The sequence below is a fragment of the Castanea sativa genome, chromosome 1 (assembly GCF_040712315.1).
Source record: "Castanea sativa cultivar Marrone di Chiusa Pesio chromosome 1, ASM4071231v1".
Taxonomy (NCBI): domain Eukaryota; kingdom Viridiplantae; phylum Streptophyta; class Magnoliopsida; order Fagales; family Fagaceae; genus Castanea; species Castanea sativa.
This window is the reverse complement of record NC_134013.1, coordinates 57,323,026-57,343,478: the sequence shown is the minus strand read 5'-3', so window position 1 is coordinate 57,343,478 and position 20,453 is coordinate 57,323,026. Positions and strand designations below refer to the sequence as shown.

The 20,453-nt window shown below is 33.8% G+C and overlaps 1 protein-coding gene across 1 annotated transcript; it reads left to right on the top strand.

Annotated features, from left to right (window-relative positions):
• The first annotated feature begins 18,328 nt into the window (after nucleotides 1-18,328).
• Nucleotides 18,329-20,250, top strand: LOC142630578 (zinc finger BED domain-containing protein RICESLEEPER 2-like). The gene is made up of 3 exons (XM_075804594.1): nucleotides 18,329-18,604; nucleotides 18,712-18,850; nucleotides 19,856-20,250. The coding sequence occupies exons 1-3, from the start codon at nucleotides 18,329-18,331 to the stop codon at nucleotides 20,248-20,250; spliced, it is 810 nt and encodes a 269-aa protein (XP_075660709.1).
• Nucleotides 20,251-20,453: the final 203 nt, after the last annotated feature.

The following is a 20,453-nucleotide window of genomic DNA, read 5'->3' as shown; positions in this document are numbered from 1 at the left end:
TATGTTTTGTATGCGATACAAACATGTAATTTTTCCATCAATTAACTCTAACAAAAATGATAATACAAACAGGGGAGGAGTAAGGAGGCTTGGGGGGTGGGGGGGGGGGCATGGCCCCTCGACTTTTCAAAAATCCTCCCTTCTTGTATTTTTTGGTATAAAAAAAAATTGGGCATAAATTTTAAATAATAACCTCCCTCTAATTACTCTTATATCATACATAGCTCATTAAATTAAAATATATTTAATATATATATATTAGCTTGGCTCCTTGAAAATTTTTTTTTTTGGCTCTACCACTGAATACAAAAGTAAATTGAGCATATAATATTATAGTGAACAAGCACAAAATGACTAATAAGGCAATCCTAAACCATTTATTTCACCTAAAGGACTACTCTATCTCAATCCTCATACTTCCAGATGTGCTTTTATGCACAAGCTTGTGTTATATTACAGCTCATAATTAATTACTGTTTGGCAAGCATCGACATGCATGGATGTGTCACTAGCTAAAGAACACTCCTTGCATTGTCTCTAGGATATGTCATCCAAACTGTAGCAATGAATCCATGGCCGTTCGGTATGAATATGATCACATGATTCACACCTATTGCTACTGTTACATCATGACTAGAGATTATATTCTAAACGTCATGAAAAAGAATGAAATGAATAAAGATAAACTTTTCTAGAAGTACGTAATCTTTTAAGAGACTATTTGGCGTGAAGTAAGATCCAGTGGTGCACTAATCATAACCAAAGAAACCAAGATATCAGACAATTTCATCATTTATAATAAAATAATTATGAGACTTCCTCTCATCATGTTACTTTTGATATATAATTTAAGTATTAAGCATATGCCAAAGCATAAAAAGGAATCTTCCACTCAAACAACCGTTGGGTCAATTGGTATGTCTTGATGTCCCTAACTTACACGTTTAGGATTTGCACCTCCTCTCCTCCTCTCCTAGCTTAAGGCGGAAAAGAAAAAAAAGTTCTAACCCCACATGGAAAAAAATAATCCAATCTCTCTCTATTAGTGTTAATGAATTACCAACCTCTCCTTCAATTTCACATACACTGTCTGTGGAAGACACTAACAAAAACTCTGTAGACACAAAGGAACTGTTTGGGATTAATTAATATCAGATCAAAAAAAGGGGAAAGATTTGCTTTGATTTAATCAAATAAAATATATGGCACTTGCGATTTGCAAAGCCCCAATTCAAGAAAGTGAATGTGGACATTATGAAGTAAAAGGCATCCGTAACAGCACAATTATAGAATCTTCCTCTCATCTCATGTACCATGGCCATGTTGTCGTAATTAAAGATTCCCTAATGATCAAAAAAGCCCAAGCCATTCAAATTTCCCCTTCATAAATTCATGAAAGACTAACCTCTCATTCTATTGCACAACCACACATTATGGAAGTAACTTTTTAGAAAATAAAATGCTCATCCGGGTCAAATTTTTATTAGGTCAGTTATTAGCTAGGTATCTTAAAAAGAAAAACCAAGAATCTTCCCTCTCAAGACTTGAGGGCATTGTGGAAAATAACTAAATTAAAATGTCCTAAATCATATAGTACAAAGTCACAAACAATTTAACTTCCATGTATATATTCATGAACCACCAAACTCATATCCCAGTGCACTTCAACACCAAAAGGATTTAAGAGAGAGAGTTCCATTGCACTTACATAAGAGAGAGAGAGAGAGAGAGAGAGAGAGGGAGATGAGGCCTTCATGTTCATTCACACCATCACCATCACCAGTGACCAGACTCCAGCTTTGGAAGTCTCCAATACCTTACCTCTTTGGTGGTTTGGCCATAATGTTGATACTCATTTTCGTGGCATTGGTTATTCTAGCGTGCTCAAGCAGGAAACAAGCCTCTGGGTCATCCGGTGAAGGCGAAGAGAACCAAGCAATGCCCATGAACATGGTGGTGGATACCGAGCCAAAGATTGTTGTCATAATGGCCGGGGATGACAAGCCAACCTACTTGGCTACACCGGTTACATGTTCAGCTTGCTCCATCGAGCTTGTTTAAATACTTTAGCTTCAGTTATGTTTACTAAAGAGCAATTCTAAATACTCTAGCTTCAATCTTGTTTTACTGAAGCCCACTCATGTTGAAACTTGAAGGCAGTTTTCTAGAAAAAAAAAAAAAGCTTCTTGTTCTGATTTTTCTTTTCGGATTTCTATCATACTACATATTCTGTCTCTATTAGCATTAATGGCGGAAATATGTAAATTAATGACTATCTATGGCTTTGGTTTGAGAGCATAAAAACATTCATAGCTTGACCTAAAACAATAATTTCTCCTTGAGGGAAAAATTTAGGTTTAGTTCGTTAGGTGTAGCATTTTAGGGATTCATTAAATTTGTACACATGAATGTATTGATCAATTAAACACAAATATTATTTTTTTTGATAATAATTAAATTCAATACAACAATATAGTTGGATTTAATTAAAAGAGTCATTCTATCGTACCCCCTCTTTTTTTTAGGGGGTACGATACCAACTTAATCTAATCCATTAATTTATTGGTGTTCTAATCTTAACCATTCATTTAATTTGAGTGGATACGGATTACTGGAATTTGAATGGATACTGATTACCAGTAGAGCAGGTTACATATATAAACAAAAACAAAAAAAATTAGAATTTTCTTTTGCACTCTCGCGCTTCTTTCTCCCCTTCTAGCTCTTCTTCCACGCCTCCTCCCTTCCAAAACAGCCGCAAGAAACCTAAACAGCGACTAAACAAAACCCTCTCTTTCTACCTAAACAGCGACTAATCTATTGCTTCTTTCTTTTACCCCTCTCGGGAACTAAGTTGCTTCATTGGCTTCATGATGAGTAGTTATGTATTATTTTTATTAAAAGTTGCTTTTTTGTTGAAGATTTATCATTTTGTTAGATTGCAGCCGCTTGGAATTTCAAACCAGGCGGGTTTACCTATTTCACTCAAACAAATCACATCCTATATATATAGCCACCTCTCTATGGGCTAAGTTTTTGTAATAGTGCTCTTTATATTAATAAAAATAAAGCCCCGCCTCTTTTTTGAACCAGAAAAAAGAAAAAGAAAAAGAAACAAAGAATGTTTTTTCTTGTAAAATAGCAAGTGTTGATACTATTTTGTATTTCTCCCGAGAGTAAAAAACTTAAAAAGGTCAAAAGTAATCAATCATCTCACTGCTCCACCTCATGGCTTGTGCCCTCACTGAATCAACTCTGACTGGGCAATATTGGACGCTGTGTTTGCTTAATTCAGCGGTTGTTGAGATAGAATAAGTTTTGACACCTATTTATTTTGTGTAACCAAATAATAACTTCTTCTTTTTTTGAGATTGAACCAAATAATAACTTGAGGCCTATTTATTTCATGTGTAACTAAATAATAATAGTTTTATAATATGAAATAGAGATAGAAATATAAGTTTCTTTAAAAAAACAATTATACAAGGAACACAAAATTTATAGTGGTTCAACTTTGGGCCTAGATTTATGAATGGTGTCTAAGAGAAAGTTTCACAATAAATGCATTAATTTTGGAACACCAAAGTCAAGTCATGTGAATATTATATAAAATACTTCTTTTAATTTGGTGATAGCATATTGGGCAAAAGTTGTGATTAGATCAATAACAACAACCTCATTGTCAAGTTACACCTAATGTAATATTTTTCTTGTTTTTGATTTGATAAAAGATTTTTTTGATTTGATAAACGATTTGCTTTGTTTGAAAGATGATTAAAATTCAGTGAGACCCCAAAAGATTTGAATGATAAAAATTTTTTGGGTCGTGTTGTTGGAAATATAGTTTGGAGAATTGCCAAGATTAATTGACATGCAAAGTTAAATCAGTATCAATAATATAATAGTAAAACAAGATATGTTGAGAGTAACTTATAAGCTAAATAGACAATTGTAAAGGCATATAAAATTAAGGATTAAGGAAAAACTTATTGTTGAGGCATGAAACTAAATTCGCTATCCTTAAGAAGCTATTTTGCCTCCAATGAATTGGTGCAAATGGCTCAGGCGATCGCTCTCCAGGATACAATGACAACTCTGTTAATGTGCACTCACAAAGAAAGTTTCGAACTCGTCACAAATGCCCAAGAGAAAATTTTAAGTAAAAGATAGAAGAGAAAAAGTATCAAAGTAATATCTGTTTTTTATTTTTTTAACTAATCTCATATCTACAGAATTTGATTGTCTTAGCCCTCATTTGGGAGAAGAGAATGAAATAGAAAGGAATGAATATAATAATTTTAGAATATTCTTTCCTCCCCTTGTTTGGTAGTTTTAACAGAGGGAATGAAAATTCCATGCCCTTATTTGGGAGTTTAAGTGGGGGGGAGGGGGGGAATGGAATGGATAAGAGGGAACACTCATTTCTCTCTATTTAAAACTAGGGGTGTAATTGGTTCCATTCCATTCAGTCGGTTTTCTTGTGTTTTGCCAACTGAAACAAAAATTTCGATATGTGAAATTCTCAACCGAAACCGATCGAAATAATTGAGAATCAATTTATTTAGGTTTTGATTATTTTCAGTCGGTTTTGGTTGAGACAGAGACTACTGGAAACGAAGCAAGAACAAAGTTGATATATATTAGAAACAGAGACGGAGAAAGAAAAGAGAAGAATCATACCGTGAGAAACGAAGAGGTCAGCATGTGGAGTAGCCATGGAGGCTAGAGTGTGGAGGCCAGTGGCAGATGTGGACTGATGGAGGCCAGTGGCAGATGTGGACTGATGGAGGCCAGTGTGTGTGTGAGGGAGTGATGGAGGCTATGTGTGAGAGGGAGTGATAGAGGGGTGTGTGTGAAAGGGACTGAATGTGGGGTAGGTAGAGTTATTTATTTATTTTCAAATAGTTTATGCTTAACTTAATTAGTTTAATGTTAATTAGTTAATCTAATGGGTTAGTGGGTTTTAAATAGCTAGAGGCCCAATGTTTATAAAAATAAAAAAGGCCCAATGTTAGCATTGCAAGGCCCAAGACATTATATATATATATAAAATATAAACCTGCCACTAAAATCAAAACCGAAAATTTCAGTTCGTAAGAAATGAAAACCGAAACCGAACTGAAATTTTGGCAATAATTCGGCTAGTTTTTTTGGTTTCTCGGTTTTGTGCACACTCCTATTTAAAATCTTAAATTTTCATTCCTCCGAAATTGGGAGAAATTGGAGGAAATAGAATTAAATTTAATGATTTTTTTACTAAAACTCCCAAAACACCCTTATATATTCAACCATTTATTTTAAAATAGGGGTCTAATAATAATATTGTCATAAAATAATTTCATTCATTTCCCTCTATGTTACTCTTAAACAAGATTGCTTACATTTCATTTATTTGCATTCCTTTATTTTAAAACATGCAAACAATATTTCTTAATTTCATACCATTCATTTCTTTTCTACTGCTTTCCCTTACTTAAATCCATTTCATTTTTATCTATTCCTTTGTTATCATTTCATTTAATTCCCTTATGAACTTTCAAACGAAGCCTCTTAAAAAGAAAGTAGCCAAGGACGATTAGAGTGAAAAGGGAAAGACAAAAACAAAGGAATTTCCTTTCCCATTGATGCCGCAAGTTGCTGTGTATTTTCTGCAAAAGAAGGGAAGGTGCGGCTGACTAGTTTGCTAAGGAAATACGAGATGATTGTGGGTTTTGTTTGCTGCCAAAAATTCCCATGTCAGTCAAGGAAAATTCTAGAGCATGGGCTTGGGCCTTCCAACAAAATATTATGGGTTTAAGCTTTGAACATACCCAATTATTTTTAAAACATACCCAACTGTCTAAGTCATAGAAACTTCTTATACTCGCACATACATCCGGCCATGGCATTGATTCCAGCAATTGTAAACTGAAACGAAGTCCTGGCTGTTATGACTTGCGAAAGCTATTAGCCTTGTATGATACACAGATAACATGACAAGGACAAGGGTACTGGAGACTCTAATGTTAATGCTTCTTCTTCATCTGCTATTGTCAATGCTGCCAATTACTACTGAGTCCCTGTATGTTGCAAAGGAAAATGCTAATGCTTCTTCTTCTTCAACTAAGATGGGACAACTTAAATATAAGCCTCATCGACGTAAATATGCTTTCTAACTTTCAGACACTGTATTCATTAGAAAGAGAAACTACGTGCCCCTTAAGATGCTACACAGACAAGTTTTAATTACATTTGTAGGATGCTCTAGTTTACTCCTTTAGAACTCAGTTTTGTGATTTTTCTATTCCTGCATTTTATATAATGCTTAACATTAGGACACATTAATTTGCTTTTTATGGGAAATTTTATATGATACATTAAAACTTCCTGCCTCAACAATTAATTAAACACGCCAAGAAAACTATTACAAGAGAACTTTTATGCTTAATTTCACAGCATTGGCATCATCAAGATGAATGTAACTGGAACTCCAGGAGTGTCTGCATAATTAAGAGAAGGTTAATATTGTAATTTAATAATTGGTTTTCCAAAGTTAATTAGAGTTAGGATGTTCTATGTGTAACACCACACGCAAAAGAAAAAAGGATTAAAAAATGTATATAAAAGGATTTCTGCTTTCTAAAGAAGTCATCCAGTGGTCCAAATTAGACATGGCAAAACAGACAGGTTGGGTCGGGTTTGAGTCGGGTCAATTGGGTTGTGAGTCAAGCGCGTTGCGGGTCATTTTAAGCGGGTTAAAAACGGGTTCGGGTCGATTGGGTTGCAAGTTGGGTCGGGTCGAGTTGACCCATATTTTTCACATGAATTTTTTTATAAAGAAAATAACATGTATTTGCCATTTGGAAAGCCATACAACAAATTACATGATGTAAAATGCATTATCTAGAATTCACCACGTATATCAAGAATGAACTCAGTTAAACTTATTAATATTTATTCAATAATTTTAAAATTATACAAATCCTAACATCGCTATCTAAAACAAAATAACACAAAGATAAGTAAAATAAATACACAAGTTTTATTTCTATACAATATCAACATCCCAAAATATAAAACAAAATTACAAATGACTTATTAGATAACAAATTTGACAAAGAATAAAAACATATAATAAATTTACAATCTTGAAAATTAATTTTATAATCTATTATCAATTGTGGTTGGCACTCTATTTCAATTTGAGATATACATTAAAGTTTGATTGTTTACTTATTTATACATGGTCTCTGTTATGAATATCATATCATTGTTGAGCAACACACACTCTAGGAAATATCATAATTAATTTTGAAAATCCATTTATTTTGGACATAAATTGTTAAAAATAGATCTAAGCGTTCATAATTTATGCTAATTTGATACTTTAGCTTCACTATTTTCACACTTGTGAATGTTTCCCACACATGTCTATAATTTTAAATCTATGTTTTTAACTATACTGTAACCAAATTATCTTGGCATGTACTTTGCTATTTGATATCTAAAAATCTTTACTCATTACAGAATATTCATTCATTGATCTTTCAATTAGTTTGCATGCAGTTATGTAAATGTCTCAATTGTTTCCTTAAAGCTCACAACAAACAATTAAACCAATATTGTCTAAAATTTTTTTTTTTTACCAAAAAAAAAGATTAAAAAAATGGTTCAAGTTCAGATTTGGGTTAGGTCGCAAGTCGGGTCGGGTTGACCCGCAAAAAACACAGGTCGAGTCACGGGTCAACTCGTTTTTGCTTTGGGTAAAAAAAAATTAGGTTCAAGTCGGGTATTTTTCAGGTCAGGTCAAAAAATTTTGACCCGTTTTGCCATGTCTAGTCCAAATAGATTAGGTATTAGGCAAAAAGAAAATTTATGTGAGAGTTATTTATTTTAGAAGGTCTAATTAAACAATAAAAATATTGAGTAATGTTATTATATTAATTTGATTCAAGTTACACCTGATATAATAATTTTAAACAATGTTTTGTGCTTGTGTTTGTGTTTTGATTGTGTCTCTTCTTGAGTTTAGAGATCCGAGAGAGAGAGAGAGAGAGAGAGAGAGAGAGAGAGAGAGAGAGAGAGAGAGAGAGAGAGAGAGAGAGAGAGGATTTCGAATTAAGTAAAAATTGAATATTTCAATTGATTGATTGAATATTTTATTCTCATTAATTCTTTTGCTAATGAACAGTAGGTCATCAGACCAAGAGAGTGATTATTCATTAGCAATAGGAACGGAGCTACATGTTAGGGTGGGGGCCCATGCCCCCCCCCCCAAAAAAAATTTTCAAAATTTCTTTTTACTATATAGAAATATTTAATATTTAATTAATTAGCCCCCAAAAATGGGACTTGGCCTCCCCAAATATTTGTGTTGGTCTAATAATGTTCTTAAAAAAATTGTCCAATTTGTCTTGTAGTTATAGAGAATGTATTGTTTCTCAAATTCATTTTTTATGGTAAAATGTGTTCTCATATCTCTTAAAGTTTTGAATCATTCATGTCTTTGAATACTTCATTAATTCAATTGAAATTTTTTTACTCACAATGGTAGGCAATTTGGTAACTTATATTGAAAATGAAAATTGTAAGGATTACACAATAGAAAGTGGTGAAAGATCAATATAATTTTATGAAACATTTAATTTTAAGGATTTCATTATACAAGATACTAATTTTTGTGTATGTGTATAGATGCATGTGTTTGTGTTTGTGTTTGAAAGTTTGTATAGACTAATAAATTAGTAACACAAATCGACCCCCCAAACGAAAATTTTTGGCTCCGCCCCTGATTAGCGAACAATTTTTTTCTATAAACAGTGGCTTAGAGAGAGTGATGGAGCAATTTTTATGGGTTTACACACATCTCAGCTGGCCACACTGAATGAAACCTTGAGATTTCCCCGTGTGCAATAGTTGGACTATACAACTCCTAAATTTGTGAAACATGACGAGGACGATAATATCAGAGGTATTTCAATATATATTTGTACAGTTTTTAGACCCCTTAGACACCAACAGATTAACCTAATTATTTAGCCTAGTGATTAATTTAGGTAAATTATTCAGATCTAGGTTAAAACAATAACAATCACATCATGTAAAGCAGTGCGGAAAAATAAAGAACACACGATATGATAACCCAGGTAAACCAAACCAGTAAAAACCCTGGAGAGGATTTAACCTAGCTATCCTCAAGGTAAAACAAATCCACTATGAAAGAATTGAAGTTTTACAATAGTGACTTAAACTACTAACATCCTATTGCTACCTCGAGTAGAAAACTTACTACCACGACCACGTGACAGCTCCGAATCCACGAACTACTTATTTCTCAGACCCACAGCATCCATAAGTTTACCACTTGTATATCTTTAAGCTCTTTATGCAGCAACTGAAACGATTATCAAGGTCTCTACATCAATCTCGATCTTGATAACCCTAAGTATGTATGAAGGCAAACACCTCTAGATCTCACAAGAGATTCACACACACAGCATAAACAACAATTTACACGTCAAACAGGCTTGGGCTGAGTTGGAAAATTTTGCAGAAAAACAATCTGCACGAGCTTCAATCGATCAAGTCTAATTTTCGATCGATCGAGCCTTGCAAAAAGTGAACAGTAATTTTCTGCAATTACTCAATTCCAACTTTACATTAAACCAAACATTGAGCAAGTCTAAACCTGGACTAAATGTTTTGACCATGGTTTGCCAACACATTACATATTGAAGTTCTAATACATTAGTCCTTAAGGTCTAAGAACCTAACAATCTCCCTCTTTGGCAATCCGTGACAAAGCACATAACAAACAAAATGCTCAAAGTTACAAAAGAACGGCCCAATATATTGCAAATAGCCCAACCAAAAACAATTCAACCTAACTACTATCTATCAGTTGCAAGTGTAGACAGCAACACAACTGAACCAACCTGTATATTCCTAAAACACTTAACAAACACATAAACGAATGTGTGGAAAATATGAGTAAAACAAAATAAATTCTTGATTTGACATAACATAAAATAAAAGACATATATCATGAATAATCTCATAAATATAAATTAATAGTCAATGCATCACAATGTGAAGCAAAAAAAGAAATAGAAAATAAAATGTCTCTCCCTAACATAGACATCAGCCAAGAAATAAATACATCGAGAACTAAAACAGCATGAGCCAAAAAAAGATACAAGATGAAGCACCTAGACACTATCTAAAGCTCCAAAAACCAAAAAAATTCCCCTTATCTCCATCCATATGTACTTCCCCTTTTTGTGACGAATTGTCAAAGGGCAATCAAGACTCATCATCAAAAGGAGGTGGTGGAGGTGACCGCCGAATACTAGCCAACTCCGCATGCAAAGCCTAAAGCTCTCTGAGGACATCCACCAATAGTTGGCCATCTGCCGCCTGAACGGTCAAAACAGTGTCCAAAATACGACAAATGCTAGAATCATTCGAAGTAGAAGGTGGAGGATCATCTGCAACAGTCGGATCAATAAACTCCTCAGCAGTAGGATCACCTGAAGAAGAAGGAGGATGAGGTGCAACACCCGAAGAACCCTCAACTCTAGGGCGTTTAGAGCTCTCTCGCATTTAAGCAGCTCTCTACCGAAGGAAGGTGGCACCTATGGAAGCTATAATGTGAACGGGCTCAGAAGCTGGAAAAACCTCTAATCCTAGATGTAACAAAATCCGATGAATGAAAACAGAGAAGAAAAGACCTGCGATCTAGAACTACTCATATGAACCTCAATCATAAATGGAAAGAAAAGAGTAGGAAAACTCATGGGAACATCGGTCACAAGAGCATACAAAAATGCACAACAGTTAATAGGAATGGTGTGCAAGTGACAAATGGGCCAGATGGAATGACAAGAAATCATAAAAAACAAATAATTGAGCTCAATAAGTTCATGAGAGATAATGCGAGGATTAATACCCCATTAAATGGTAGTACCAGTGATGAATGACATAATATCGTCCAGGAGAGGAGACTCAGTATATGGATAACTGGTTGTTGTACCAAAGGTACACCAAGAGCAGAGGCCACTACCTTTGAGGTAATGGTATACTCTTCTTCTCTTATCCAACTCTTCACAAATTGAACGTTGGATGAAGTGGAGTGAACGGAGAGGTTCGAATAGAACTCTCTGATCAGAACAGCCGGAGGAGGAGGACCTATATTTGAGAGAGGAAACCAACCCCTACGATCAAAATTCATACAAATCTCAGGTTCAACTCATCTAAAATCACTTTCTTCTCGGCCCACACCTTCTTATAGATGTTCAACTTCTACAAGGTTTCTTGGTTTTTCTCAGTGAGAAACCTATGACTCTCAAAGGATGGAGAAGAAGAAGAGGAGGTGGTCCTATGAGCTCTAGTCTTCTTAACCATGATGCTAAGGATTGGAAAAGGATAGACAAAAAAAAAAAAACAAAAGACAAAAAGAAAAACCAAGGGCAAACTGCATCAGATAAGATTAGAGCACAAAATATAGAAAAGAACAATCTGTATGATGCATGAACAGAATAACCACGTGATGCATGATCTAATACATTGAGAATAGTTCACTTTTACTTTACAAACACAGAATTTGGCTTGAACATAGAGTTTATTTCAAAAACCCCAAATTTTGAAAACGCACTTTCAAAAATCCCAACAAATTGATCAATTTAATATTATAAAAGTTAGATAACAGTATAGAATGACAAAATGAACAAATAACACAAGCCAATTTCATAAATTTGTGCCTAATTGAACAAAATCCCAATACGGGTAGTTTCAAGCCCTAAAAATTTCAATTTTTCAAATTTATCAAATTGATCAAATGAAACCATGAATATCATGTTTAAATCATCCAACAATAAAAACCCATTAATCAATTTAGAAAGAAAGCATCGAAAACACCAAAACCCGAAATTTCCATAGGTTTCAAATTTTCCCTTAAATGCATGAAAAATGAGATTAAACCAAAAAAGGAAAGGGTAAAATAGTCTTACCGGTGCTAGATGACAAAAATTGAGGGAAAACAACAAAAAAATCAACTTTGAATCTAGATTGGTCGAAGAGAGAGAGAATAGCTTTTTGAATCTTTTGAAAAATTGAAGAACACATGAAAAGCTTATGTTTTTTAAACACTCACTGAACAATTTTCGATCGATCAAAAAACAGGTTCGATCAATCGAAAAGCACATTCGATTGATCCAGAATCGATCGAGCCAGGCAAATTCAAACCTAATATTTAATCTTAATTTCAATTAGTCAAGCAACAAGTTCAATCGATCGAAAATCTTGAAACTTCAAATTTTTGAAAACAAAACATTTTAATGCAGAAACTCCATAGAGCATAGTATTTTATGAATGAAATGCAAGAGTATGAGATGAAATTTTTTTCATAAACCCTTGAATTCAACCCTGATCTTCCATAAACAAGATTTGCAATCAATCTGTCCTCAAAAAAACAAACTTTAAACACATTTTGCATCAAAATCAATGCTCTTTCAATCTTGGATGGCCACAACAAGATCACACATAATAATTTGTACCAATTTTAGCAAAGAGTAACTTGTGAAGTGTGTGCAACGAGCAAGAGCTTGAAATACATGTGAGGTGATAAGTAGATAGTAATCAATCACAATTTTTATAAAATTCATCACATAAATTTAAAAATGACTATCACCTAAAGAGTTACATCATATAACTCCCACATCTCCTAGAATAAAAGTTTGCAATCATGTAAGTTTCTTAAATTTGCCTCATAATGTACACACCAATTTCATTTTATTTTAATCTTATAAAAATAGTTAGAATAATGTACACACCAATTTTATTTTATTTGAATTTTATTATAAGCCAAAGTTACACCTTATGTTCTTTTTGTGCATGTGCTACACTTTCTCGAGCACAAAATCTTATGATATGCACTAAGGTGTTCATGATTGGCTAGTAAACAATGGTGAGATGGTTATTTATGCCTTTCTCATTAAGTTCAAGTCTAACAATCAAAAGCATGTAACTTCAAGATTAAAATCAAATGATCAAAAACTATAAACATCTCCCACACAACATGCACTACAAAGCTCAAACTAGTAAAGTGTTATAAAATAAGCTCATCCAAGCTAAACAAAATACATAAAGAAGTTATGTAAAAATACTATGGCCATCCTTGATTTCAAGTCTAAGAAAAATAATGCAAAACACATTTTTCTTCCCTTTTTCCCTTTTTTTTTTTTAAAAAAAATAACAAAAACAACCTAGCATGAAAAGCATGAATGTTATGCAATGCAAATAAAATAAAATAAAAAACCAAAACAACAAAATAAGAATGGTCACAAATGATTGAGAGATGAAGCACAAGGACCATGTCAGAAAGACTCAAGTAGATTAAGCTTTTTGCATCCAAAACTTTTTAGATGCAACTCTAACATTAGAGCTATTATTCTGATTAGAATGCTGAGCAACTCCAAGATTGGAATAAAAGTTTAAAGCCTTTACTAGTTCACCAATAAGTACCATAAGATCTTGTGCTTGAGGCACAGGTACTTTTTGTTTATTTGCTTGCTTAGCAGCTAGTAACTTGAAACAGTTTGGATGAATGTGCCCAGACCTTCCACAAAAATGACAAACCCATGCAGGCCTATCATTTAACTTATCCTTAGGAGGAGTAGAGTTCTTAGGTTTAGATTCTTTAAGATCAACCCTAATCTTTCTAGGAGGTGTAACTTCTACAGGTTTGACAACCTCACTTACGAGGGGATCAGAAGAAGAAACAAAGTTTGTAGAATGAGTTTTAGGCACAGAGATGCTTTCTACAAAACCTAAACCAGTTTTGTCTGAGGAAGACTTCTGAACACTCAGCATGTGATCAAGTTTGGAACTAGCAGACCTATTTGTTTGTTCTCTAGCAATAGATAATTCAAGTTCCAGGTTCTTAACTTTATCAAGCAATAGCATGTTCTCAGTCTTCACATTATTTAACAATTCTGTAGCATCAAACAGTTTCAACAAAAAATTTTCTTATCAATTTCAAGAGATGCAATTTTCTTTAAACTTAAATCAATATTTATAACATCCTTTGCAGCAACCTTGCAAAACTTATTATAGGCTTCTTGCAAATCTGCATCCTTAGAGAGTTCCCCATCAGCAGGGTTCTCTTCAATAGCAATACTTTCATCAACTATGGCAATAACTGTGAAGCAATAAAGTTTCCATCATCGTCACTACCAGACTCTATCAGAAACTTCATCATCACTAAGGGTTACAGTCATAGCCTTACCCTTAGACCTCAAGAATGTAGGACATTTTGATTTCATATGACTATACCCTTGACACCCAAAACATTGTTGACTTATAGAATTACTAGAGGTTTGACCTACTTTCTCTTTAGGTTTTTTAGTATTATTCACCTTAGTGGGATCATTCCTCCTAAAATTTCTAGGTTTAGCATTGTTTTTACCTTTTACCCTTTTGTTATTGTTTCTAAGAAAATTTCTAAAGGTCTTGGTAAGATATGCAATCTCTATAGCAGAGAATTCATCATCAAATTCATTCCCTTTAACATCATCAACTGACTTAAGAGTCATTAATTTGTATTTGTTTGTCTTGTGTAGGTCCAACTCATAGGACTGAAGAGATCCTACAAGTTCATCAACAGGGATGAAGTCAACATCCTTGCTTTCAGTAATGGAGTCACATTGGGCCTGAAGTCCTCAGTCAAGGATCTAAGTATCTTCCTAACAATCTTAGGTTGAACATAAATTTCACTCAAATTATAAGTAGAGTTAACAATGTCATTCAGTTTAGCATAGAATTCATCAAAAGATTCATCATCAGACATTCTAATACTTTCAATCTAGTAGTTAACTGCTACAGTTTGTTAATCTTAACTGCTTTTGTGTCTTTATGCACTGTTTGGAGAATATTCCATGCAGTATGAGCAACCTCAACATTAGAAATTCTCTTGAATTCCTCCATAGAAACAGCATTAAAAATAGCATTCATGACTTTACTATTAACAACGGTTGCTTCTTTCTGAGAAGTTTTTCACTCACTAACTGGAGTAGTGGGCTTCTCCTATCCGTATTCAACCGAATTCCAGACTTTCTCATCAATAGATTTCAGGAATGCTTTCATCATTACTTTCCAGTGGGCGTAGTTGTTCCCATCAAAATGAGGTGGGATCATAAGAAAGTGACCGTGTTCCATGACAACAAGGGTCAAGGATCAACTCTTAGATCAAAAGATCTAAACGCAAGAGCTAACCCACTTTGATACCACTTGTATAGTTTTTAAACCCCTTAAATACCAACAAATTAACCTAGTTATTTAACCAAGTGATTAACTTAGGTAAATTATTCAGATTTAGATTAAAATAATAACAATCATATCATGTAAAGAAGTGCGGAAAAATAAAGAACACATGATATGATAACCTAGGAAAACCAAACCAGTAAAAAACCTGGGGAAGATTTAACCTAGCTATCCTCAAGGTAAAACAGATCCACTATGAAAGAATTGAAGTTTTACAATAGTGACTTAGACCACTAACATCCTATTGCTACCTCGAGTAGAAAACTTACTACCATGACCACGTGACAACTTCGAGTCCACGGACTACTTCTTTCTCAGATCTACAACATCCACAAGTATATCACTTGTATATATTTAAGCTCTTTATGCAGCAACTGAAACGATCACCAAGGCCTCGACATCAATCTCAATCTTGATAACCCTAAGTTTGTATGAAGGTAAACACCTCTAGATCTCACAAGAGATTCATACACACAGCGTAAACAACAACATAAAAACGTGGCTAGGATTTTTCTATTTATATGAAACATAAAATATAAAACCCTATACGTCAAACGGACTTAGGCTGAATTGGAAAATTTTGCAGAAAAATAATCTGCACAAGGTTCGATCAATCAAGTCTAATTTTCGATCGATCGAGACTTGCAGAAAGTGAACAGTAATTTTCTGCAATTACTCGATTCCAACTTTACATTAAACCAAACATTGAGCAAGTCTAAACCTAGACTAAATGTTTTGACCATGATTTACCAACACATTACATATTGAAGTCCTAATACATTAGTCCCTAAGGTCTTAGAACCTAACAATATTGCTAACCCTAATGTTATAATACTCGCAATACATGTAGGATTAAAATTATTTTTCTTACTCTAGGTACAAGTACATTCGCCTATAATTTGTTTGAGTCATAATGTCTCTACCCTATCCTAGGTCCTTAAAATATTTTTGTCAAATTATTGTTATCATTCTATAAACATGATTAATTATATTAAATAACTGTCACTTCATTAGAAGATGAATAACTATTTGATCAAAATTTTCATTTCATCACATCTCTTTGATTGACTCAGTGCAATATGACCCTTATTATAACAAATTAACCGTACCTATGGAAAAATAAAATTATGCCTTTTGATTTATTGTTTTTCGATAAGGACTACAATAATAGCACCATGACCAATTAAATCTTTTTATTTATGGGAAGAATTTTTCTATGCATATAAGAGTGGGTTAATTCTTTTTCTTTTTTTACTAATCATTTTTCAACATTAACTAGCAAATTATTTTATGCACCAAAGTGCATGATATACTAAACCCTAAGCCCATGATTAAGAATTCAAAGTTTTATCCTTTTGCTTTTTTTTTTTCTTTTCTCTTTTTCATAGGTATCCTTTACCTTCTTATGTATCCAATAGGGGTGTGCAAAAAACCGAGAAATTGAAAAAATTGCTTTAAACCGACCAAACCATTGCTAAAATTTCGGTTTGGTTTTATTATATAAAAAACCGAAATTTTCGGTTCGATTTTCAGTGGCAAATTTGCATGCACCGAACCAAATATATTATTATATTAAATATATAATATAACGTTTGTAAATATTTGGGGCTTTGGGCCTCTATTAGTTTATATATTCTTTACTTTGGGCCTCCGTTAGTTTATATATGCTTTGGGCATCCTTCATTTTATTTTAAAACATTTGGGCCTTGGCTTTTCATTTTATCTTATCAGAATCATCAGATCCATCTAGCCTTGACTTTTCATTTTAATGATTTCATCTTTATAAAACCCATTAGATTAACTAACTATAATTAAACTAAATAAATATTTAATTAAACTAAAACTAATTAAACTATAAACTAAGTAACTAACTTTTCATTTTAACTTTAATTAAACTAACTAACTTTTCATTTTTTTTCTTTCTTGCTGACTTGTTGTGTTATTATATACTAGAGTGAAGAGTCCTTTTCATTATTTTTTTTCTTTGTTGCTAACTTATTGTGCTATTGTTACCTTTTTTCTTTTTTCTTTTTTGTATACTAGACTCATTTTGGTATTACATTTTAATTTTTTAATTTTTATAGTTGCTGACTTATTGTGTTTATTGTTGTTTTATTTTATATTATAGATGAATGACACAAGAGAAATCCCAGAGGGTCAAGACAAAGGCAAACCTAGAGTCAAAGGGCAACCAATGTGCATGAAGACAAAGGCAAACCTCCACTCCTACCAAAAGCAAGTAATGCTGGTAAAAAAAGATATTTTGTTTGGGGTCATTTCACTACTATTGAAGGGGGGGAAAAACCTAGGGCAGCTTGTAACTATTGTGGCATAACTTATGCTTGTGATAGTAAGTTGAATGGCACTACAGCCATGAAAACTCACATACAATCACAATGTCTGAAATATCCTTATAGGAAAGAGGAAAAAAACCAATCAACCCTAGCATTCAAACCTAAAGAAGAAAGTAGTGGGAGACTTGTGTCTCATGTGTTTAATTTTAAGGAATGTAAGAAAGCATTGGCGGAGATGATTATTCTAGATGAGCTGTCTTTTAGGTTTATAGAGGGTCTTGGTTTTAGGAAGTTTATTTATGTTGCCCAACCTAGGTTCCATCCAACCTAGGGTGTTTTTGGATGAGAAACAGAAGTTGAAAGAAACCCTAAGAGAGCAGCGGGGTTGTCCTACCACAGATACATGGACATCCATTCAAAATTTAAACTACATGTGTCTCACTACCCATTTTATAGATAGTAATTGGAAAATACACAAGAGGATTCTTAGTTTTCATTTAGTGGAAAATCACAAGGGTGAAACACTTGGGAAGGCAGTTGAGATGTGTTTGCTTGATTGGGGGATAGATAAGGTTCTAACTATTACGGTTGATAATGCTACCTCTAATATTAGGTTGATTTCATTTATTCAAAAAAAGACTAAGTATAGGAAGGCAACAATTTTAGGGCATAAATACTTGCATTTGAGGTGTAGTACTCATATCTTGAACTTAATTGTTCGTGAAGGGTTAACTGAAATGGATGAGACAATAGTGAAGGTGAGGAAATTTGTGCGATATGTGAGATCATCTCCACAAAGACAAAGCACATTTAAGTTATGTGCGGAGAAGGAGAAAGTTGGCTTTAAAAGTCAATTGTGCTTAGATGTGCCCACTAGGTGGAACTACACCTATATGATGTTGGAGAGGGCCGAGAAGTATCAAAAGGCTTTTGAGAGATTAGAGGAAGAAGATCCAAATTATCTTAGGACAATTAGAGAGGAGGCAAAGGAAGAAGGAAATGATAGACATGAGGTTGCTTGATGAGATGTGGATTGGGAAAAGATTAGGATCTTTTTCAAATTTCTTAAAATTTTCTATGATACAACCTTAAGGTTTTCCGGTGCTAATTATGTTACTAGCAATTCTTTCTTTTTGGAGCTCATGACACAATTAACTTGGAGTATGAAAAAGATGGTTATTTGTTGAGAAAAATGGTCGATTACATGAAGAACAAACTTGAAAGGTATTGGGGGAACTTTGATAATATGAATCACTTGTGTTAGGACATATGTGATCTGATGTTAGGAACATATGTCAACATTTTATGTAATTGACTAATCCTTTAACAAAACTCACTTTACTTATAATTGGGTAGATCTAGGATGTGTTTAATACTTCAAGGAACAAGGTTTCAAGTTCAAGTGTTAAAGTCATGCAAGTCTGTCCAAGAATCAAGTAAGGAAGTGTTGGTCATTAAAGCTCGACAGCTGATATCCGTCCAAGTTTAAAAGCTATTGAAGCCCGTGGCTCGACAGCTATCTCGATAGATGGCTATCTATCAAAGTTTATGAAACTCAGTTTTTCAGAGTTGTTTTTCATCCAATCTGTGAGTATGTGTTTAGGCTTTCTTTTCTTACAACCCTAAGCATATATAAGGCTTATTTTAAAGGCTGTTACATAAGAGAATACAAGAAGAACACATGCAAAAAGTGACCAATGCCTTATTCTCTCTGAAAGAAGCTACTGCGTCTTTGCGCCTTAAGGTTTTATAACAAAGTGCTTCTTGATATTCATTGTTGATGAAGTGAAGAACTTTGCAGCCAACATTCTTCTTTCTCAAGTTGGAGAGTGAGTCACGTACTGGGATTCGTGCAAATGAATTAGTCACGTACTGGGATCCATGCATCAAAAGGGTGGCGTTTATATATTGAAGAGTTCTGAAGCAGTAGAAGGTTTCTACTGTAAGTTCATTTACGGGGATTGTATAGTCTAGGGACAAAGGTTTTGTACTAGATCTGAAACTTCTCTTTACTATAGTAAATTGCTTTTTGGGAAGGTTTCCCCCTAGAATTTTTACTATGAAACTAGTTTGTTTCATTAGTTTTCCTGGGTCATCATATCTTGTCTTATTTACTTTTCCGCTGCACATGATTTTGACATGATATTAATGTTTGTTTGTTTTAACAAATTTTATTCATAATAAATCTAATTAACAACTTGGGTTTAAAACTTGTTAATTCTATCAACCGGGGTCTAAATTTCCCATCAACTTGTTGTATGTAGGGTTAGTTCTTGATCCTCAATACAAATTACGGTATCTTGAGTATTGTTTTGGTACTTTATATGAGAACCAAAAGGCTACTGATATGATAGAAAGAATAAAGACTATTTTGGTGGATTTGTATGATGCTTATACTCAAAACTATATGGGGAGTAGTAGTGCTAGTGCTGCTGCACAAGCCCAAGGCCAAAAACCAAGTGGATCAATGGAGAGAGATGATTCTAGTGTAGTTGTGGATGTGAAGGCAATGAGGATGATGGGATATAAGAAGCACTTGAAAGGTATTGATTCTTCAAATACCAAATCAGAGGTTGATAAATACTTGTTGGAGAGTTGTGAGGATGTCTTGGATGAGAAGTTTAATGTTTTGGCTTGGTGGAAGGTTAATTCTCCATGATACCGTGTGCTTTTAAGGGTTGCACGACTTGTTTTTGCAATTCCAGTATCCACTATGGCCTCAGAATCTACATTTAGTATGGCTAGTCATGTTATTGATCCCTTCTAGAGTTCATTATCTCCACTTATGGTGGAAGCCCTCATTTGCGGTCAAAATTGGTTTCGTTCTTCATCGGCACCAATAAACCATCGAGCTACCATGGA